This window comes from Danio rerio, chromosome 13 (assembly GCF_049306965.1).
Source record: "Danio rerio strain Tuebingen ecotype United States chromosome 13, GRCz12tu, whole genome shotgun sequence".
In the NCBI taxonomy this organism is placed as follows: Eukaryota; Metazoa; Chordata; class Actinopteri; order Cypriniformes; family Danionidae; genus Danio; species Danio rerio.
In genome coordinates, this window is record NC_133188.1 from 13,457,936 (window position 1) to 13,483,105 (window position 25,170).

General features: G+C 34.2%; 1 protein-coding gene across 9 annotated transcripts in view; it reads left to right on the forward strand.

Moving 5' to 3' along the window:
* Positions 1-25,170, forward strand: part of letm1 (leucine zipper-EF-hand containing transmembrane protein 1) — a 68,928-nt gene that overhangs the window by 19,387 nt on the left and 24,371 nt on the right. For all 9 annotated transcript variants that reach the window (NM_001045208.1, XM_009307180.4, XM_009307181.4 and 6 more), the window contains 5 exon segments: positions 15,846-15,989; positions 18,318-18,455; positions 19,196-19,399; positions 21,581-21,700; positions 21,781-21,912. In NM_001045208.1, coding sequence (NP_001038673.1) covers positions 15,846-15,989; positions 18,318-18,455; positions 19,196-19,399; positions 21,581-21,700; positions 21,781-21,912 — 738 coding nt within the window.

A 25,170-nucleotide genomic window follows, 5' to 3' on the forward strand; every position in this document is an offset into this window, starting at 1 on the left:
ACTTCAGTGGAAAATTCATCTGAGTTAAGGCTTGTATACACCGGGACGCTTTTCGTTTGCGTTTATCATTAGCGATTTTCAAAACTTTTTTCCGGATTCAAACCCAAGTCATTTTTCAGTTTGTCCAATTCGGTCAGATTTTTGTTCGTTTCTGCATTGGCTTTGTTTTATAGACCCCTTAAGTAACACTAGTACCAACATAATTCTCTTTGACCTGTGAGTGCCTATGGTGGAATGTAAATGGTTTGTTTGTCTGTCATTGCCCTATGGATTTAACCCTGGGTAATGTAATTAAGTCATGTTGGTAGGATTTAAAGTGGAAGGTTAGCATTCTTCCGTGGTTTAATCCCAGCCCTATAAAGCCTGGCTGGATCTCTTATGTAGCTTAATGATTTTAAATTGGTGCCATGCTGAGTCTTCAGGGAAGCGTCATTAGAGATCATTCTGCAAGTCAGGAGGCCAAGAGAAACTAAAGACATTTTTAACCAGCTCACATGATTTCTAGCACTGCTGAGGCTGTAAAGATGAAGACCCCCTGAGATCAGATTAAAACCCTCATAACACACTTTGGTCTGTTTGGATGTTTGAGAAATGCATTGAGGAATATTCTGAAAACTGCTTTGAGTTTAGTGAAGGAATACATTTTTGCTAGTGTTGTAATCAGCCCATGCTCATTGGAAATACATGCTTCAGCTTAAATTTATTTTGTGAAATGTAAAGTTTGATACTTTGGGTGTTTTGTTGTATGTTTCAGGTACATGTCCTTATTTTAAATGTTTTTTTACATGTTTACTTGTACCATTCATTTTATCTTGAAACTGCAGTCAAACATATGTTTAGGAAATAATTTTTGGATTTCACAAAGCTTAAAAATATATTTCAGATGAGCCTGATTTGGTTTTAAGGCGCTTGTAATACACTTTTTTTTAACCAAATTTATATATTTATATTTATATATATATATATATATATATATATATATATATATATATATATATATATATATATATATATATATATATATATATATTAGTGCTGTCAAAATTGGTGCGTTAAGGCATGCGATTAATTTGAACTATTTAAAGCGTTAAAAAAAAATTAACACAATTAATGCAGTTGCAGTTTTTTTATTTCCTGTTGTGGTCGACGTGTGTTCAGCATGCAAAGAAATATGGATAAGACCAAGGAAGCACTTTTTGTAGGCAAGTTTTAGTATAAAACAATTAATGTCGCATTACCAGGCTATCCAGCGTTTCCTCCAGAGTTTAATGCAATTTCGGGTGTTTCATTTTTAACTTTTGATTTAATGAAATTTGAATGAATTTAATGAATTGAAAAACCTCCGCATTTCATGACTCTGTGATCCTTTAAGGTAATTAAAAATTGTTGCTTACATGGTAGATTCTTAATAAGAGTATTAATCATATTAAAATCGGAGTATTGGTGTCCCTGTAAATGTACTCAGAAAATGCCAGATGATGTTGCAAGCTGTCAAAGACAGTGCATTCTTCTGCCTTTCAGCATGCACCCTCAAACGTGTCATTAAGTTTGACGTGTTTCCCCCTTAAACGCAAGTGTTTGCTTTGCGTTGTTGTGTCAGAATTTTTGTGAAATGCAGCTATACTTTAGAACGATTAGTTTAAGCAAATTTGATGAACGTGATCATGCGTGTTGAATCTGAAGGGAGTCGCTCCAACTGCCCTGTCCTGTGTGTGTGTGTGTGTGTGTGTGTGTGTGTGTGTGTGTGTCCACACGCATGCGCTTCTTAAGGCTGATTTATACTTCTGCCTCAAACGCCGGCGTATGCTACGGCACTGACGCATAGCCTTTCGCCGTCGGCGTCGCTGACGTGCACCTCTCAAAAAATGTAACTACACTTCGCAACGACGCGTAGCGCAAGCTCTGTGATTGGTCGGCTTGGTAGCGCTGACGAGTCTGGGCGGGACTGAGAGCCCCGTGAATGGTGCGAGCCTGATGGAGCGATTGTTTACCATTGTGGAATCCCGTGAAGGAGCTCCGAATGGAAAGTTTTGTTTTGTGTTTACCTCATAGTTAAAGTTGTTGCACGTCCGCCAGTTCCTGCCTTAAAATGAGTGAGTTTGAGCCACTTGTACATCCCGGAAGTGTTCAGGAAAAGCAAAAAAGCAGCGAAGAAACTCGACACAGAGGAACATTTACACCTCACTGCCAACTAGCGTTTCGGAAGTGTTAATGCAAACCAACAGAGACAGCGCGCAGAAGTATTAATGCACAGCCACGCGCGTTGCATGCGCCGTGGGTTACGCCAGTCACTTGATACAGAAGTATAAATCAGGCTTTAGCAACAAACCTGCCTAAACGTTGTTGTTCATAGCCACTACATCAAAAAGTTACGAATTGCCTAATATTGCGTTTCAACCTCAGCTCACATCATTCAAAATAAAGGGTCCACATTGTGCCCCGATAATTTCAACAGACTGGACTGTCTTAGCAACTGCCTGATTGTAAAGGAGGACTAAGCAAAATTGTTTCTACTTTATAATTAATGTTGTCAACTCACAGCAATACAACTTTACAATGAGTACAATTGTTTGTATTCAATTCTTTATTGGAATTATAATTTAAAATTTTCAATATTTGCATTGCCTGTTTTTTTGCAGTCTACTTAAAATCCAACATGGAAATAATTTTTTTCTTTATTGGCATTGATTGTTTTGAAATTCAAAGGGCATTAACATGCCTGTGTTTTAATTTCTGCAATAAATATGGCTGTCAAGCCAGGGGATCTTGATGGTTTATTGTGCGTATGTTGTTTACATGAAGATATCTGTTTTACAAGTGAAACAAAAATTCTAATAAACAATTATATTTTGAATTTAAATAGTTTTTGTCTTCCGTTTACATAAATTTTACATTTGAACAGCCAAAATGGCAAGTTTCAGTCTTTTAAATGTGATTAATCGCGATTAATTTCCAAAAAAGTGTGATTAATAAGTCATTTTTTAATCGATTGACAGCACTAATATATATATATGTATTTACACTGTTTCTTTTCAATGGGTTAAAAAAAAGTTGAAATAAAAATAAATTCACTATTTCTCTTTTATGCTATTCAGGAGCCATGTGCACCCTCTGACATGAAAAATCTGCTTCAAAGCAAACTTGAATGCCAAAGCATTTTAGATATGTATAAAATATGTAATATATTGATAAAAACAGTAAAATATACAGCAAATGAGAAATAAATAACAGAAAAAAAACGATAGACAATTTATCTACAAATTTGTTAAAAAAGGCAAATGCATTGATTAACAATTGCTAATGGTGTACATATATTTTGCAGCTAGTTTAGACTAGTCAATTTGTCCTCTCTGAGTCGTTTTTCTGAGTCGTTTAGATTTAAGAATGAATTATTTTACGTTTCCCTCGGCAAAGTCATAAGGACAGCTTTAGAAAGCAAAAGCCGAATCCTGGACCATTTAGCAGCTGTTAATATACCTGGGCGGCCCACCCAAGTAAATGTGTGGGAAGCACTGATATATTTTTATTATTTTTTAAATTAAGCATCAAGCGCAGTTAAGTGACAGAGCTATTTGTTTAGTGTTTATTCATGAAATTATAATAGCGCCAACATTTATGTACACCTGACAAATCAATTCAGCATGAAACACGGATCAGTAAAAAGATTAGGATTTATAAACAAAATATCAAAGGACTTCAGGGGATTTTCTATTGGTAATTTTCAGATTATATGGTCTTATACATTTTATTTAATTAAAAATTCAGATACAATTCATCATTAGTAAAGAAAAGAAAAAATTTTTTTGTGTGGATCATGTGCAGTCTTAATTTCAAAGAATGTATAAACTTATAAGCAAATCAAAATGGATAAGTGGAGTAAAAACATGGTAAACATGATAACATTAAAAAAAGCTAAAGGTCAGATCGATTGTGACTTTGTAAAAAAAAAATACTATTTTGTAAAACACCAATTGCCATACAATAATACAGATTATGAATTCTGAATGCACTAATCGGCTAAAGCAAAAATGTGATGCAGTTAGAGCTGTTATATTGTGATCAGAAGTGTCTGGTCAGTGTTTTTTCTTTATCTCTGTTTTCTGTGTAGTTTAATGATTTATAGATAATTACGGCTAACATTAACACGTGGATGGCGGCTGGCTCATGCAGACTGACTGCAGGGAAGTCTTGTTCCTTTGAGATATGTTGTCCTTGAGAGGGCATGTGCTTTCACTTTATGTCCATTAGGTGCCATTACTTTAATGAAGCTACTGAACAAATCTTTTCCACCTGGTGGACAATAAAACGTGTGAAAATGTGCTAAGTGTAAGGACTTTGACTTGGGGCTGTAAGAAACCACCCAGGGGGACCTATCAGCTTCAGCAAAACACCCATGATTTATACACAGCTGAACAGGGCGACTTAAAATGCTTGTCAAAAACCACACACTCCACACTAATATAATATAATATAATATAATATAATATAATATAATATAATATAATATAATATAATATAATATAATATAATATTCTATTCTATTCTATTCTATTCTATTCTATTCTATTCTATTATATTATATTATATTATATTATATTATATTATATTATATTGGCTATTATAATGGCTCAGTTGGCGTTTCTGTGTGGAGTTTACATATTCTCCCTGCCTTTGTGTGGGTTTCCTCCGGGTGCTCCGGTTTCCCCCACAGTCCAAAGACATGCGGTACAGGTGAATTGGGTAGGCTAAATTGTCCGTAGTGTATAAGTGTATGTGTGTGCGGATGTTTACCAGAGATGGGTTGCGGCTCGAAGGGCATCCGCTGCGTAAAAAAACTTGCTGGATAAGTTGGCGGTTCATTCCGCTGTGGCGACCCCGGATTAATAAAGGGACTATACCGAAAAGAAAATGAATGAATGAATAATATAATATAATATAATATAATATAATATAATATAATATAATATAATATAATATAATATAATATCTTTGCCATGATGACAGTAAATAATATTTGACTATATATATTTTCAGGACATTTCTATATTTTAGGTTATTTTAGGTTAAGTAGGCAGGTTAAGGTAATTAGGCAAGTTTTTATTGGAAAAAAATCTAGCTTAAAGTGGCTAATAATTTTAACCTTAAAATGTTTATTAAAAAATTAAAAACTGCATTTATTCTCGACAAAATAAAACAAAAAAGACTTTCACCAGAAGAAAAAATATTATCAGACCTACTGTGAAAATGTCCTTATTCTGTTAAACATAATTTGGGAAATATTGCAAAAATTAAATAGGGGCTAATAATCTGTTAATTAACAGTTTCCATATTTTGTGATTCACAAGTGTTTTCTGCTTATTTACGGTTGTGAATTGCATTATGCGACCTTGATCTCTGCTCTGTCAACTTTTGATGTTGAAAATTCAACGCTACAATTTAACAAAGTGACTTTGATTGACATTTTTGTAGTCTATAATTTAATGTGTAACAAATAATATATAGAGGAATAAGTCAGTAAAAAAACTGAAAATGTGCTGGCAGTTTAATACAAGGTTTTTGTATCGTAATATACAACACCTTCCCGACAATTTATCACTTTAAACTATTAAAAATGTTAATAAAAGTCCCTTTTTCTAATTTTTTGATGCTAAAAGTTGTTGGAAGAAAAATCAGGGTCCCATAATGCAATTCAAAAGCATAAATAAATGAAAAATTAAAATAAGTTGCAAAATATGGGAAACTGCTATTTTTATCGATATTTTTTACAGTATCTAGAAATTTTGTGGAAAGTTAGCTATGGAAAAAGATTAAGAAACCAATTGAAAATCATATGGTTCTTTGGATTTACTGCATTTTGTTAAAATGTTTTATCTTTTAAATATCTCATGAGATTTCTTTTGGGTTAAAAACAAATAGAAATGATTTTTAAAAATGATTTGCATAACAAAAAAAGTTCAGATGTTTAATTTCTTTTAAGACAATACACAATAATACTTCAGAGGAGATTAACGATCAATATTTGGTGGAATAACCCTTATTCTATCACAACAAGCTTTTGTTATTTTTACCAGTTTTTATTTTCTGAAGCAAACTCTAAATAGTATTAATTAGAGTTCTATTTATTATTGTCAAATAGTATTATTTAAAATTTGGAAGAAATGTTCCCAGATCTTTAAAGAAATAAGCAAATATTGGCATTTTACACTTGTATAATTAAATCAGTGCATCCAGAAAAAACTGAGAAATTTCAAGTAGTCAATTTTTTCCCCCCCATTTATGTACTGTACACTAAAAATGTATGTCCTAATTTTTGTAGTGTAATCAAATACAATTTTAATCTTCTCAACTTCATCAGCCAAGCTGACTAAAAATATTAAGTAAAATAAAAAATCAGGTTTCAACTGAAATAACTTATTAAAATAAGTTAATATAAATACATTAGCAATCACGACTTCTTGTCATATCATTATTTACATTGTACAACAATGCATCTCTTCTGCGTTTTATTGATTTTTCAAGCACATGGCAGATTGTACTATCACTGGACTATCACATGGTGTTCGACTATCACATGGTTTATTGTATGAACGTCTGTTAACATAGTGCTAATGTGTTCCCAGCTTTGAATTCTCAGACGGTTGCATGATTCAACCTGCTGTAAAGTGACACCCCAGTGACGCATTCAGTCTGTAACAGCTGATGCTTACTGGACGTACTGGAAGTGGCTTAGTTGTTCTGTCACAGGTTGCTCTGTTTCTCACTTGCTCCATATTGCCTGTCCTTCAGTTGCTAGGATGTTAATGCCCAGGCCAGGGTTTTCCACTACATTACACCTATGATTACTTCACAGACATGGCAGTGATATGGAGAGCTGGGAACTCTTGTATCAACTATGCGTACGCACATGTTAAAAACATTGCTATAAATTTATAATTGATAAAATGGGTTAATTGACACTATATATATATATATATATATATATATATATATATATACAGGGTCCCTGCGGGGTCTTAAAAAGTCTTAAAAATTTAAAAATCGAAGTTTAAGGCTTTAAAAAGTCTTAAATTCGCTGTTCTGGGTTTTAAATATTTTTGCACAGGTCTTATTTTTGCGATGTCCATGTAACGCTACATCCAATACTCATTTAAATTATTTTTGTTGTTGCTTGGTGTTGTAGTTCTTTATTTCACTAGCCCAATTGTTATTTCCGGTATTACAACTACAAAAAGGTCAGCTTGCAATAGCCAATCAGCTTTCTTGTATTAAACTCGATGTTATTAAACTCGATGTGACGTCATCGCTGTGTTTGTGGAAGTTCGCTTTGAGTGCGCGTGACATGATTTCGGCTGGCAGAGTATAGCGTTATTTCATTGACAAATGTCGTAAGCGCACATTTATAAGTCGGGAGCGCTGTAATACGAGAGAGCAAATCTCTGCTCACGCACCGGTTTCCTCTGTTCGTGGACAAAACTGCTTGCGAGCTCTCAAAACACTGGCTGCTCACGTGCGAATGATCTGCTCTCGCTCTGTCGGACTCTGTTCGTGCTTTTGCTCTCCAGAGATGCTTCAGCATACTGTAGTATTAAGAATAGTGAACTGATAAAATGAAATACAGTGTAGTTTTACTACAGTAAAGTGTGGTGAATTGTAGAATAATATTATATTTTTATTGTATTTATTGTATGTGCGTGCGTGCGGGATTTAGAACATATAAAAGCATTTAGCAAATGTATACAACCCTTAGTCTATGGCAGTGTTGGCCAGTTGTAGAATGGGCGATTAGGCAGCTGAAATGCCGGTGGCACTGCCTTGATAAGAGTGGAGGGGTGCTGGTTTACCGCACTAAAAGTGTTCCTCTAATCATACCTGTCAACATTGGAATGTGAAAATGAGGGATTCCCCCGACCCCTTTAAAAAAAAAAAACTTAATTACTGAATATGCTCATTTGGGGCTGTTTCGTTGTAAATAAGCAGTTAAATGGTCAGTAATATGATTTCTTATTATGATTTACAAAATAAAAAAATAAAAATATACATTAGCCGCAAATAAATTAGCAAACAGTTCTGCTTATTAAAATAATTCATGTTATAATGAAATGGAATCAGGCTATCAAATCTCATTTGCCATTTCTTCACTATATAACTTACACATTCTGATTTAAGAGCAACGAATGAATCTCTTATTTATTTATTTAGATTTTTTTTTTGTTTGATCAAATAGATTGCTTTCCTAACTATTTCTGCTCATTTAGGACAAAATTAGTTGTGTTTGAAAAAAAAAAAAAACCCCACCAAGATCAACATCTTTAGATATTAATATTATTAATTATGTGTATATGTCTGTTTAAACACGCACCCAAAACCCAGACTTTTGCTCCGCTTCATGTCACGAGTACAGAATGCGTTTAGGAAACAGTCTATTTATCACTTTGGAGCGCGTCAGCTGACAGTCATGCAGCTCTATGGCTGTTTTGAGGATTGCATATGAAGGGGAGATGGAAGCTGTAATGAAGAGGAAGGGAATCGCGCCGTTTTTATAATTATTTTAAAGTGTTTTCGTGCCTAAACAAAGCGAAAGCACAGAACAGACTCACATTTAACAGCAAGGGCGGCCCCTGTTGGTTCGGCGGTATGGGTTGCGTATAGGGGGCTCGACTTTTTAAATGTTTATTTGCCACCCTTCAGAAAAAGACTGAAAATACGGGAGAAATGCAGGAAATACGTTTACGGGATCATAGCGGGATAGAACTGTAACATACAGGAGAATCTTGGGAAAAACGGGAGGGTTGACGGGTAAGACTACATCTGTGTCCCCTCACAGACATGGATACTACTCCGGACAGTGAAGTGTCGCCCATAATTGAGGTGACTCTCTCCTCAAAAGGTGGTAGTTCAGCATCCCCTGTTCCCCCACCTGTTCGGTCCACACTTTGATGGTTCGCTGCTGTTGTCCTCTTAACCTGCACCTTTACATTAGACCATTTACTTTTTAATTCATCCACGGTGCGATGTTCAGACCCCACTGCGTTAACTGCATCAGCTAAAGTCTCCCACTCTATTTTTTTTTTCATTTTTTATTAATTCCGGAGGACAAACTTGCCAGTCTACCTTCGATAGGAGCACTTCCAATTCACGTTTTGTGAAGTTTCTCTTCTTGCTTGCTTTTGCCATAGCCTTTTCGTTTTGGTTTTAGCAAAGTGGAGTCATTACCATATTTATACAGTGGAGGAGGCAGGGAGGGGTGTATGTTGAGCTCAATTTCACGTTTATTCAGATGTACAAAGAGAATTTGCGTGGGATTCCGTGTACGCAGTGTTTCATACATCAGATTTTTTTACTGCGTACACATATTTGCAACACATTTTCTATACGCAATGTTTTAGTATTAAATTAAGGCAAGTCTTTGTACATGAGACCCTTGGTGTGTGGCTTTCTGGTGTAAGTTATTTAATAAATACATACATGATAAATAGTGGTGTAATGAATCACAATTCTCATGGTTCGAATCACATTATGGTTCTTTTAGTCCTAGATAGGACAAACTTTCAGAGGGGAGGAGACAAATGTAATTTGCTTTCCATTTATTACAAAAACAGTACAGCAAGACACTTGGTTTTAACAAACAGAACTGGGAAGCTGTAATTTTATTAAAAATAAAATAAAATAAAACATAATCAGCTGAATAAAAATAAATTGTACATTTATTCAGTACTGTGAAAAATGTATTGTTACTACTGTTGCTAATAACACTAAATGTAGAAATCTAACATTATAATTTGTACAACTCATATTTATTTTTAGTCTCATTTTCAATAAATGATTCCGTTATTCACTCATAAAACTTCATGTTTCATTGTTATTTTTAAAGAATTATTCAATGGCATATTTTTGATGGCTGGTTCTTTTCCACCTATTGGTTAAGCAATGTAATTGTTGCCTACAACTTTTATTTTTGAGCGTCGTTAAATGCATAGGACAGTGATTTTAATCAAACATCAGGGGTTTTATCAAAACTATAAATGGTTATCCCAGTACTTCTGTGTTCTGTTTGTAACTACATAACTAACTCAATAGACTAAAGAACCTTTTTCTTGGTTTTTGCGTTTTCAGCTTTGAATGCAGCAATTTGAAGGATTAATAAACATGCAAATAACCATCATTTATCATTTATGTTGCGTGGGTGTTTAGATTCTGATCTTTTAATGATTAATCATGCAGCTTACACTAAATGCATTAATGCAGCCTGAACAAGTAGTGACAGAAAACACCTTTAATATCCCAAATAACCTACCACAAATACTTCTGTCATCATTATATTTTACAAGAAAGCCTAATAGTTTTTATACATGTGATTTAAATGACGTGAGAGGCGATCTCTCTGCATTCGTTATAAATTTAGGATTAATCCACAAGCAAAGAATTAATTAATCCGCAGGTCACGTATGTTCCAAACCCTGGGTTGTTCTGTACAAATCACAGTGGAATAAACCGACAACTTATCCAGCAAATGTTTTACACAGCTGCAACCCATTACTGGGAAACATAAACATTCATACACACACATAAATTACCGCCAATTTAGTTCATTCAATTCACCTACTGTGCATCTCTTTAGACTGTGTGGGAAACCGGAGCACTTGGAGGAAACTCACACCAACACAGGGAGAACATGCAAACTCCACACAGAAATGGCAACTGGCCCAGCCGGGGCTTGAACCAGCGCCCTTCTTGCTGTGAGGCAACAGTGCTAACCACTGAGCCACCACATCACTCTTGCAAATATCTACATATAGAAAATATTTTGAAGGTAATTGTAAAATAATTGTTTTATAAGGCATGCATTGCTATGTCTATTTATGTCTATTAATAGTGGGAACTATTATTTAGTTTAGTTTTATTTTAGTTCTAGTTTACTTTTCTTAGTCGTCGACTTCTACTTTTAATACTTAAAAAACAAACACCAATAATTGATTCAAATCTGTAAAAAAAATTGAGAAATTAAAGAGACAGACAAAAACTCATGTCAGAAAATAAACAAAAAACATTTGAATGTGAAAAATGGAACAAAAATTTTACAAAATTAAATAAAATTTAAATCTGAAATACATAATATATATAAAATGAAGCAATAAAATGGACAACAAATTGGAAATCTCTCTCAGATCTGAGAAGATGCCATCCAAAATCAGTGCATTCAAATCATATCTGGAGCAAGTCCACGTGGCGAATACTGACTTCCTTCTTGCTTTATCAAAAATGTGACCAAATATGACTAATTTAGAAAATGAGAGATTATTAACAAAGGCTCTTGAGCTTTATAAGCGGGCTCCCTGCACCCCTCACTCCACCTGTGTGTCAGTGGTCCTATAGGGAAGAATTTAAGCCAACCAGGCCTGAAAAGAGCCTTTGTGTTGTGCCCATTGACATGTATATCACCACAGGCACAGAGAGAGAAGAGCAAAACAATGTTGATGGACGAGTGCGTGCGATGGAGAAACCTTCTCTCTCCTTCTCCAAAGGAAGTGGCTGTGTGGGAGCAATAGTGAGGGTTTGGGAAGGGGGTTGATTACTGCCTTCAAAAGCTCCAGGAGCCACGCTGTGCGAGGGCCGTCAGTGAATAGGCAGGATTACGGATGAAGCAGGTCAGAAGAATAGCCAGAGTGAGGTGTGACAGATGCTGGATGAGACTGGTGCATTAGCATACCTCGCTATGCTAATGTTGTTGACAGAGTGAAGAACCTGAAGAAAGCCCAGGAAGCTCTTCGCATTTCCACTATCAGGCCAGTGCGAGCCAGGGCTTATATCGGGCCAGGCCGGGCCAATCGCCTGGGAGGTTGAGCAGTGAGGCCAAAATCATGTCGCGTTTCCACTGTGGGGCTAGTAGCTTGCAGCGCGTCAGCAATCCCCGCCCCCAGAACATCCCCCGAATCGAACGTCACTCAAACCGCCCACTTTAGCGAGAATCATGCGGATAAAGCACACCATCACATCATCACGAAACTATTAAAATAGGACAACCAAAACAAACAAATGACACGTTACTGTACAGTAGTACAATGCATGTCTATGTACATGCCTGTGTGTTTTCATTCATCATATTCATTTACTCGCCGACCGACTGGCATCTAAATCCAGTGGTCTTGCCACCAACGGAGGGACCCAGCGCAGGGAGCACACACATCCATAATATAACACCACATATATAAAATTATCCGTTAATAACTTGATATAAAATGTATTTTATAACATCCTCTAGACAGACGCTGTCCAACATGCATCCCAAATGCTCCGGAGAGAACTGAAACATGATTATTTTTCCCTATAGGCTTTACGACACTTAATAGGTGATTCCCTTTATTTAAAGATGTTGCTTATTATATCTTAAGTAAAGGAAAGTGTTCAGTGTTTCAGCACATAAAAGCAGCACGTAATAAAATATTGCCTATATTTCGTTGCGCTCAGCAGCAATGCACTAATAAAGCTCTTTATGTATTTTAAATTTCCTTTTTTAATTTTACCATGTTATATAAAAACATACACACTTGTTTGAGGACACAGAACACATTTTGAACTTGCAGTTTTCCCCGTCAAAAAAGTGCTGCGCAGCTGGAAGAAAGAAAAAAAAGGTCGCCTAGTTTCTGCGTTCACTCACCCCGAAAATGCTCTGTTTGCATAATTTGATTAATATCATCGTATCCAAATACTTTATAAATAATATTTAAAACATTTTCCGGTGTTTATTTATTTATTTATTTATTTTTTAGAAAATCTTTTTTTCAAAGAGGCTTTTGAAAAATGAAAGTTTAATATAAATTTGAAACAGTTTGATATAGTACCTAATTGTTATAGCTATAGCTTTTGTTAGTTTTATATTGGTTTATTTATTTAATGTGATTTTATTATAGGCCTATCTGATATTTGTAATTCTTTAAATTATTTAAATATAGCTTAGGCTATGTTATCTAGAGATGACACTATTGTTTTGAGCCTACAAAAGCGGACATGAAATTTGTAAAGTTTAATGTCTTTCTGTTGTATTCATATAGTGTATTATCTCCAAAATAAATTAAAACAATAAAAAGAAAAGAAAAAACATCAACAGAGCTATGAATGGAGCGCTCTTTTCCTCGGTCTCACACACGCACAGGCATCTAAACGCGCAAAAACACTTATTAAACTTGAAAAAACCTCTTGAAAACCTTTACTGTCTGCTGTGTCTTTAATATGGTGTAAAGATTAGTATGCGTTATTGAAACATCAAAGAGATGCAGCAAAGAAAAGTGACTTATTAAAACTATCATTTTATGCAACAACCTTACATTTAAAAGAGAACCATAAGGGCGATCATATGCAAAAAAGACCCCAGCCTATAATTTGTTCCACATGTTTTCTTTCTCTTATTTATTTATTTGTTTGTTTATGTGTTTGGCGCATGTACTCGTGTGCGATCGGAAAACTGTGCCCGTCTCTCCTTTCACTCCGCCCCAAAGCCCCGGCTGGCCCTCTTTGGCCCAAGGTATTCGGCGGGCCGAAAAAGGCCGGCCTCTGGCCCCAAGAAAGCCCCGCTTTGGCCCGATTAGGCCCCGGAAGTGACAATGGAAACGCCACTGGCCTTGGCTCGCCCTGGCTCGGTCGCTTTAGGCGCGATAGTGGAAACGTGGCTAATGACCACAAACCAAACTAAGACTTTAACTGTTGTATCGAAAACATTTTTGTAAACTGAAAAAAATAATGTCATAATTCATGATAAAATAAAACTAACTGAAACTAACAACAGTTAAAGAAAAGCCAATCGAAATAAAATATAAAATAGGAAAAAGTTATGTTTATCAGAGTTATGCATGTTTTTAGCCCTGATTTTTGACCCGACGACAGGTTTTGAGAAATCGCTGACAAATGCCTGAAATCACAGGAAAATCGGTGCTCGTATCAAAGACGCTATCTGAGAGAATAGCCAGCCTGATCTCACAGGGAAACATAAGTATTTTACATTTTGTCAGTTTAGTGGCTAATTTGTATGAATTTGTACGAGTTCAGTCGTACGAAAATGTACGATTTTAAAAAGGAGGCGTAGCACCCAACCCCACCTCCAACCCCAACCGTCATTGGGTGATGAGCAAATTATACTAAATTGTACGAATTATATTGTAAGAATTCATACGAATTAGCCACTAAATTAAAAAGTTACGAATTGCCGTTAGATTGCGTTGGAATAGCAGATGAGATGGCGACACCCAGAGTTGCAGATCATTAAATGCATGTTTTTTGTGGATAGATTGATTTGAGGTAGCCTGATATTTTTATTTGACGGAAAAAAAAAATATGATGGGAAAAAAACTAATTCAGTCAGTGGTTTCGTTTTGTAATCTTAAATTGTCATTAAAGTGAAAAAATATCTAGAGCAGCGCTATCTATTTTATTATTTTTATTTAATATATTTGTTTTTCTATGCTGTTGGAAACACTGCAGGTGTGTAAAGATGTTTTGTTGTCAATATGTTCTCTATGCGGCTGTTCGCGTTTTAAAATAAATCAGTATTTTAAAATGCTACATTTAATGTGTCAGACACAAAATAGACATGCCAATTGTTTATTTTTTAATTAAATAGTATTTTAATATTAATCTGACCAGTTAGCTGTTAATATTCGTTTGAGGAGTGACGGTTGTTGGTTGGCAAAATTAACCGAAATGATAAAAAAAAAAAGCCAGTTTCTTCATCTGTCAAAAAATACAAACTAGGCATGTTCTATGCATAGAATTTAATACCAATGATTTTCTCAGAACGTTATTTTTACTTTTATAATTTATAAGTTGAATTTGTGGGGTTTTGGATTCAATCTTTGTTTAAATTATCATTTTGTTTTTTTTAAGAGGTTTGCACTAGAGTTAATTTAAATTGTGCGAATGTTTAATTTTTGATTGAGTACACTGTAAGTGCTCTGTTCTGAAACTAAATATATAACGCTATATTGAAACAGATTGACAAAAAAAAAATAAATTTAAAACTAACAAAACTAGCAATGACACCAACCAAAACCGAATACTAGTACTGAAATTAAAACTAATTTAAAAATACAAAACCTTTAATAGTATTGCTAGTTTAACATAAGGGTGGCTCTAGCTGTATATGTCTTTGCATGTTATAATGTGAAAGAAAGAGTTTCAGAAATATGTGCCTGTGTAAACCTCACTATAATGCTGATATTCAGAGAATCATTTTAGGTTTGTTCCTAGAATAATTGCGTTTTTTGTAGTTCCATTATTGTCATTGGTTAATGTCATTACAGTAAATGAAAAATCAAATACAACAATGTGTTTTAATAAAGAGGTTGAAAGATTTCTTTTGATGATAAAGATTTGAAGATTTTTTTATAATAATAATAATAATAAAAATAATAATAATTATTATTATCATTATTATTATTAAGCTAATAAGAACGAATAGAGGTGAAGTGTGAATGTCCATCATCATCATCATCATCATCATCATCATTTTATATTAATTTAGATTTAAGACTGAAATAGAGCAGATATTCTGGGTAGATTTAGTGCCCAAATAGTGTTGAGGAAGACAGGTAATATTTGGGAAAAAACCATCCCTTTGAGAGTCTTTTCGCATCCCAGTAGGATTTGAGCTGTAATTATACAGTGGTGTGTGTAATCATCCTGACATAGCAGCTCATTCTCTGAAGTCTGTTCTTAGCTCTTCATGACAGGCCTCTCAGGGGCTTTACTTTATTTTTAGCTCTACATGTTAAAAGTAACATCACAGATCAATAATTGCATTTCATCCCCAAATCCACTATCTTCTGACATCACTGCCTGTCTTGTGTTAATTGCAGTTTCTGAGGACGTGTGCAGATGTCTTTCGCCTCCTGCCCTTCCTGGTTTTTATCATCGTTCCGTTCATGGAGTTTCTGCTTCCTGTCGCACTGAAGCTCTTCCCCAACATGCTGCCGTCCACCTTCGAGACACAGTCCAAAAAGGCAAGTTGACCTTTTGAATCTATAATTAAAGACCCTTTAAGACCTTAATTGTATTTCTGTTAAAGTCACGCCGCAAATGTCTCAACCTGTACTAAACCAATGTGCTAACACGTCATTTATCGGTCTCACACACACTCTCTGTTTACACCATGTGTTTAAAAGCTTTGTTGACAAGTGGGTGATGCTATACTGTAAATTGTAGTTAGTTACTTTTAAATAATAAAAAAAAAAGGTTAAACCCAAGTGATTTTGACAAAAAAAAAATCAGTAAACACATTGACTTAACTTTTATATTTATGCACGAGCGCTGTGCAGTTTATCAAAATTCAGTTTTAATTTCGGATCTTATTCATTCATTCATTCATTCATTTATTCATTTTCTTTTCGGCTTCGTCCATTTATTAATCTGGGGTCACCACAGCTGTATGAACCGCCAACTTATCCAGCATATGTTTTACGCAGCAGATGCCCTTCCAGCTGCAACCTATCTCGGGGAAACACTCATTCACACTCAAGCAATACGGACAATTTAGCCTACCCAATTCACCTGTACCCCATGTCTTTGGACTGTAGGGGAAACCGGAGCACCTGGAGGAAATCCGCACTATTAATTATTTATATATTCATTTATGCAGGAATTTGTGAATTTTTAATTACATTTATTCACTATTTTATTTGCATATTTATTATTGTATTTATGCAGGACTTGATGGATTTATTTACTCATTTATTTATATATTTTCGTATTCATTTATTTATTGTTTTTGCGGGTTTCGTCCTCCATACATCAGAACATTCATATAAAAAAAATCTGTGGCTTTTATAACTACAGTATCTAAAGGAAATTGTCATATAACTGATATTGAAAAAGCTAAATAAAGTTAGAATTGTCTAAAGTTTACATCTATATTTTAGGTTTTAATTCATAAAAAATTAGCGTTTCACTAGAAATTAATTAATTCATTTTGGGGTTTTTTTGGCTTATTCTCTATGTCAGTGGTCGCCACAGCGAAATGAACCATCAACTATTCCAGCATATGTTTTTTTACGCAGCGGATGCCTTTCCAGCTGCAATCCAGTACTAGGGAAACACCCATACATACACACACACATTCATACACTGCAGAAAATTAAGCTTACCCAATACACTTATTGGGAAATTGGATCACCTGGAGGAAATCCATGCGAACATGGGAAGAACCTGCAAACTTCACACAGAAATGCCAACTGACCCAGCTGAGGCTCGAACCAGAGACCTTTAATGCGGTGAGGCGACAGTGCTAGCCACCGAGCCATTGTACCGCCCTGACTAGAAATTACATTTCTAAAATGTAGTAGTCTTGCATTCTTAGTATGTGCAATTGTTTTTTAAATAACAGATGAGCTTTATATAATGTATAAATTCCAAAAATTTTTGTTAATCAGTTTATTTTATGCAAACATACTGAAACAAAATTATAAGGACTACAATAAGTGTTGCAAGTTCTATTGGTATTTCTTTATCTATATGTTATAAAAAAAAACCTGATCCACTGTACAAAAGTGTAAAAAAAAAAAAAAAAAAGAAATCACAAAAACACTCCATCTAAATCTTAAAATTAAATGTATAAATTAATGTATATACAGATGTATCTATATGTTAAACTTTAAATGATATTAATGTTGCATTGGGTCTTATTTCTTTTAGTTTGGCAGCAATAATTAAAAAAATCTTATAAATTGAAAATGAAAAAAATGCTAATATTAATAATATTATCTGCACCCCGTCCCAATAACTTTACAGTTGGTTACAGTACATACCACTGTTGTCCAATCACTTGCTTGGTGAGCCTAATTAATCAAGTTAAGCAAACACTTTAAGCTGAAATTAATACTAGTATTTGGCTAAATAACTAATGAACTATTTTGGACTGTCATCATGGTGAAGGCAAAAGAAAATAGTTATTAACTATTATGTTTTTAAAAATGTGTCTTAAAAATATCTCTATTAAACATAACTTAATGGAAAAATTAAAAATACAGCTAAAAATGTTGTCTTTGCCTGTGTAAATGATTTTACAGCTTTAACATTTACTTAGCATTTGAACAGTAAACATTTTCATCAAAAAAATTACGTTATTTTAAGGTGTTTTTTTGACTGTACAGTATTTAAATTAGAATAATTAGCAATATTATATTGAAAGATGACAAAAGAAAAAGAAGTTGCCCATAGACTCTCCCCTTATCACAAAAGTTGTCAAAAGTGGACAAAACAGGAATATGTCTCCCAAAACGACACAAATCTTAATGCCAGGATTAAAACGGGGCTTTTGTGTGTTTGTTTTGCAGGAGGAGAGGCTGAAGAAAGAGCTGAGAGTGAAGTTGGAGATGGCCAAGTTCTTGCAGGACACAATCGAGGAAATTGCACTAAGAAACAAAGCATCCAAAGGCAACGTGACCGAAGAGTTTTCCACTTTCTTTCAGAAGGTAAATCATACTTACATGTGTTCAGGTTACAATCTGAAAAAACAACAAGAACAGCTGTACAATAGAATAGTGTTGTACCAATTTCAAAGTAAACCACAGTTAATTTCCTGACAGTTAGTGTCACTGTTTCAAATCTTCATCTTTCAAAACTCATGGTAATTCTGCTTGTTTAAATAGGCAGTTTTGCATATTGAGAATACTGAGCACTCTTGAGAACAAAAAAGCAGTCAGAAAAATCTCAATTATATATTTTTGTGAAATTGCACAACAATTTTTGGATTTCATAAAGCAGCTTCATGCTAATTTAGTGAAAAACAACATAAACCAATCTATTTTGAGGTGGTTTACCAGGTGCAGGTTAAACAAATCATCCCTTTAATAAGAAAAGCAACTATATCTATTAAAACAAAACCAAAAAATATACAAGGGAAAATTTAAACATAAATAAACAAATCCAAATGCTGGGATTCATGATGTTAATGCTGTTTGTCAAAAAATTTAATTAAACTGCAATTTAATTTGTTGTTTTTTCATTTTCAGATACTTTGTAAAATGCCTTAAGTGTAGTACCTTTGTTCACTTTTTGATATTAAATTTTCATACCATAACATCTCTACATCATCTTCAAGTAGTTTAAAACACAGTCCTCTGCTGCCCCCATGTGGCAATGCTTATGAATTGATTTGTTTGAGAACTACCTCTGTGGCAAGCTCTCTGTTCCTTTCTGCCTTCTCTCTCAGATCCGGGACTCTGGAGAGATACCCAGCAATGAGCAGATCATCCGTTTCTCCAAGCTGTTTGAGGACGAACTGACTTTGGATAACCTGACGCGGCCGCAGCTGGTGGCTCTGTGCAAACTGCTGGAGCTGCAGTCCATCGGTACCAACAATTTCTTGCGCTTCCAGCTCATCATGAAGCTTCGAGCCATCCGTGCAGATGACAAGGTTAGAAATTGTGTCAAAGAAGGATCCTTGTGTTGATAATTTATTTCATGTGAAGTATGTCAGTTTTTGTAATTACATTACATGAAGTTTTTTGTCTGTTCCACAAGTTTGACACCGTTTCAACTGACAAATTTGAGCTTAAATTGTTGTTTTTTATCTTCCACATGTTTTGAGTTGTTTCTCGTATGCTGTTATTTTATTTTTTTGCTAGAATATTTACGTTTTTAAGCTCTTGTGTTCCTCAAAGCTGCATTTAATCAGTTACAAATAAAGAAATGTCGTGAGATATTATTCTACACAATGTAAAATAATTGGTGTCTTCAGTGTCACCTGATCTTTCAGAATTCTTTCTAATGTTCTAATTTGTTCCTAGACAAAAACATTTAAAACTGTCGTGCTTCATATCTTTTGGTTATTGGATACTATAAAAAGAATCTTTAAAATAGTTATGATGTTTAAATTGTCATGTATATCATCTTTTAAAGATCTTATTCTGCCATCCTTTTTTGATTAAATATACATTCATGATGTTTAATTCAAGTTAGAATTGTGCATTTTGAATGGAGTGTATAATGATTAGGGATATGTTGGTATTTGCATGAAAATAAATGTACTGAAGTTTTTTTATATACATGCAAAATATTTTAAATATTTCATGTTTCAAATAACTTTTTTGAAAATAAATTTGGGTGACATAAGGCTACATTGTCATTTAGGAAAAGCACATTTATTTAAAAACAAGATATTTATTCTGGCCTGTACTTGCTTTAATGTATAAAATAATTAGTAAATGATTTTTACTGACAAATAGGTACCCTTGTAGGAAAATGGCATAGATGTTGATCCCTAAATGGATTCCTTTAATGTCAGCGAATGTTTCTTGTTCTAAATATTATAATGTAAAATTATATAATACAAAATAATAATACTGTTACACTGAAAGCCATTTTCGTGGATAACTGCGTGTTTTTTGTAAATGGTGGTGAAAAATGTGCTTATTGTTCAACCGCAGTAGTATGTAATTAAGTAGAACTTGTTCTGATGTACAGGAAGAAAAATTGGTAACACTTTAAAATAATGGTCCATTAGTTAATGTTTGTTATTGTATTTACTAACATGACAATTATTAATACATTTACCATGGTATGTATTCATCTTTAACATTACTTAATGTAATTTAATTTAAATAGATACAATATGTAAAATATTGTCAAAAAAATATTTTGAAGATAAAAACTTTTTTTTAATAAAATGTGTATTTAAAAATTATATTAGATAATGTTTTTATACAAGAGATATTTTAAGAGAAATGTTTAAAAGATGCCTTTTGGAGGAATTTTAGAATATTTGTTATTGATCAAACTGAAAGATTGTATATGACTCTAATCAGTGTTGTTGTTATTTGTAAGTTTTTATTATACAATGAATGTTTATCAAAAAAACTGATATTATTGATTGTTGTATATTCATAGTATTTTTAGTATAGGTTTTGCCATGCATATAGCCAATGTTGCTGATATGGCATTAAATTAATTATTGAATTAGCTTGTTAACATTAGTTAATGCACTGTAAGTAACCATGAACTTACATTATTAAAAATTTAATTAATTTACATAATGTTAGTTCATGCCAACTCACAGTGCATTAACTAATGTTAACAAGCACACATTTTGGATTTTAATAATTTATTGCCTAATGTTGACCTATGATTAATAAATGCTTTACAAGATTATTCATACTTGGTTTATGTTAGTAAATTCGTTAACATTAACTAATGTACCATGATTCTAAAGTGTTACCAAAAGATTAAGGTAATAATAATGATAATAATAATAAATGTTCTTTTCTATAGCACTTTTAAAGATATATCCTAAAGTGCTTTACTGATAAGATTGTAAAAATTGTAAAGAAAGAAGGGATAAAGGCAATAATGACAATAGGTAATGAAAGGTAAAAAGAACATTATACATGAGACATCATTTCAAGGCATCACTTAAAAGCCAAAGTGCAAAATGTTGCACTTTTATTGCATTGATGCTAAAAAACGACTTTAAAAATGATACAAATTACTTTTAAAATGAAATGAAATAAGTTTTGTCCTTTTTAAGTCATGTATTTAATGTTTTTTTGTTTTAAATGTCTATACCAGCTTGAGTTAAATCTGTGTGTGTGATTATCAGCTGATAGCCGAGGAGGGAGTGGATAGTCTGACTGCGAATGAGCTGCAGGCGGCTTGTCGAGTGAGAGGAATGAGAGCTCTGGGGGTGACGGAGGAGAGACTGAGAGAGCAGCTTAAACAGGTAAACACTTCCCTCTGTGATCAATCATATTCTAGCTATCCGTCTTCTCATTGTGCATCTGTTTTTTCTGATCGTGTCAGTGGTTGGAGCTTCACCTCAATCAGCACATTCCCACATCTCTGTTGCTGCTGTCCCGAGCCATGTTTCTGCCGGACACACTGTCTCCCGCAGACCAGCTCAAAACCACACTACAGAACCTGCCAGAGATCATGGTACGTGATGGACAAGATACGCAATATTTACAAAGATTTTTTTTGTGTGTTTTTCAGAAAGCAAGTCAAATTGGGTCAAAATTGCATTTCTGAGAAGAAAAAAATACATAATTCACTGAGGTTTATAACTAAAAAGAAAGGCTACTGGTTGCTCTAAATAAAACACAACATTCACAAAACATGCATTTCAGTTCCCTTTACTGCACAGTGCTTTCAATTTAGCAGCACATTTACTTCAAATTACATTTCTTAAATTGTTAAATTCTAAAAAAAATTCAAGCCCAAACTAATCGTTTTAGTATTAGTTAGTTTTTTTGTAACCAACACCTCAAATTGATATATTAGAAATGGCTTCTATTTATCACAGATTTATACAATTGGGTAAATGACAATGATCACCTCAGGTACACCTCATGTACTTTATTCAGTGTTAAATGCTAACAATGTGAGTTTGAATGCCATTTTACCTGACATTTATTGGCATACTACTGAAAGCAGCAGCAGATAGTTCGCCTCAGATCTTGAAAATAAAATCAACTGTTTGAAAGTAAACTTTAGAACTGTGAAATAATGCAAACCAATACACTAGTGATTCAGCATGTACATTTAATAATGTTAAAGGGGTTTATTTATTAAATAGATCATAAACCTTGCCATTTCATGAGTGAGTGCATATTCTGTGCTTTTGAAAGGTTGTATTTAAATTTCTATCACGTTTCGTCTGGTGCAAACAGCCTAATTGCTCATTACTGCAAATCTTGTCACGTAGTGTATTGTTGGGACACAGGGTTAAAATGTAAACTGCTCACCTAATGTTTAAATTAGTAATATTTATATTATTATTGCTAATTAATAACCTCATGTGGAAGGAATTTGCTACTGTTCACCGGAGGTCACATTTCGGTCATGGATGCATGCTTTGAGAGCCTTTCTGAATGATTGAATGATTGAATGAATGAATTAATGAATGAATGAAATACGGTGTTTTCCAACAAGGCAACTTGCGCTGCTAAATTATAATTGGCTAAACTGGCATTGGGCGGGTTAATGGAACCAAAACAAAGACGGTGTTCCGGCATTTTCAAAGCAGAAAATCTGACTAAAGCATTGTTTTTCGGATAAACAAGAATGTTCTCTTAGCATGTTTCTTAAATATCTGCAAACATATTATGGTACTTTTAGAACAGAGTTTTTTTTTTTTTTTTTTGTAGAGTCAAAAACTTACATACAGCACCTTTAAAGGAAACTGACACTAATGATGTGAAGTCAATATATGCTAAACAAATACTTGACAGCAGTGGCAGTGGATGATACTTTGTTATGTTTGAAAGTCTAAAGCACAAGTATAGCACCTAACTACAAATATGGTTTCTGTAATATATTTTAATTAATGTATAATGAACAATGTTTATATAATGATTAACTCTTCATTCTTTATAAATATTTTCAACGCTATGTTTGACAGAGGAATGAAATTTTCACAATATCTCCTATAATATTTATTCCTCTGGTATATGTATTATTTCTTTTATTTTGGCTGTAATAAAAACAGCTTTTCCTAACTATTAAAACAGTTTATAAGGCAAATATTAACAGCCCCCTTAACCACTGTTGTCCAATAACTTAGGAGAACCTAATTCAATTGCATTTTAAACTGAATTTTAGCATTTTGCTAAATAATTAGAAAACAATACCATGTACTGTTTTCATGGCAAAATTAAAAGAAAAAAAGAGCTAGAACAGTTAGAAAACAAGAAATAAGTATAAAATAAGAAATAAACAATTAGAAATTAGTTATTAAAACTATTATGTTTAAAAAATCTCTCCTTTAAACATAACTTGGAAAATATATGAAAAAGAATAGAAAATTTCAAAGGTGGACTAATAATTGTGCCTTCAACTGTTTATGTGCATATATATGAGCAATATCACACTCGTAGCAGTGATATGTGATATGCCTTAGTGTCCCACCAGTGACGAAAAGCCATATCTCACTGCTACGAATGTGACATTGCATTTTTACAACTGTTCGACAACATAATCGTGTGATTAAAAAGAAAATCTAACACGGAGAGTCTAAAAACCTTTTTGTAAGGGGAATTATTTCTGCCGTTCACATCTGCAGCTGACGTCAGAACAGTAGAAACCATTGCTACTTCACCAATGTCACTTTAGATCTAGAATTTGAATGATTCTCTTGCATTCTCACATTTTAAGATTATAAGGCTGAATGGCATGAAATGCCATCAGTCAACAGAAATTTCACAGTATTTCTGTTGCAATCGTGAGATCACAATAATTAACCATGAAAAACCATAGCAAAGCAAACACTACGAGATTACTATGGTAAAAATACAGCACTACAACATACTAAAGAGAGAGATCGACATAGAATGTCACTTACCTGTTCTGTAATGATTTGTTCAGCTATAACATATGCTGAGAAAATGCTGTTTTTCTCTCCTCAAGACTTATTATGCAGTCTCTGTCGCCGTCTGGTGGTGGAACATCAACCGTCTTTGCTCCGCTCAGTATGGCTGGCTGGCCCCCAATGCGCTGAATCTCCGAAATGATAAAAATTTAAAATAGGCACTATCCTTATAAATAAACTGCGTGGTTGCAATCTAAACAACTTCATTCTCTACTAAAAAAGCTTCAAAAGTACATTATGTTGCCCAACATCTGCAGTATTTGTCAAACTGTAGTCCTCTTCTTGCCACTTGTGTGGGCGAAGAAGCTGTAGGAGTGCTGATAACTGTTGTATGGCAACAACCAGGGGCGGACTGGCCATCTGGCAGACCGGGCACTTTCCCGGTGGGCCGACGTACTTTTTGGGCCGGGCTGATCATCGTCTTATGATCTGATCGGCCCATAAATGGCTTAGCAGCCTATTGTTTTTTTCTGCCTTATTAATTGACGCTGCTGTGATCTGTGACTCTGAAAGTAAGATGCTTTTTTTCCCCCGGACAGACAGACCGGGCTGGCCCATGTGACACTCTGCAGCCCATTGGCTCTTTTCTGTATTGACATTGGGCAGGCACAATCACAAACTCCTATTTTGGGCTCTGTAAGAGCGTGCGTCGTCTGTGTTTATTTGTCAAAATAGTCGAGAATCAGAGAGAAGAAATGCAAGGGAGGCGCAGAGAAATCGCGGGAAATACACCGGCGTTTCATTTTGCGGTTCTGAAAAGTTCTCCGTTCATTCTAGTACACGGCTAAAAACGCAAATCACGTGACCACACACTCTCTGCCTAGAGC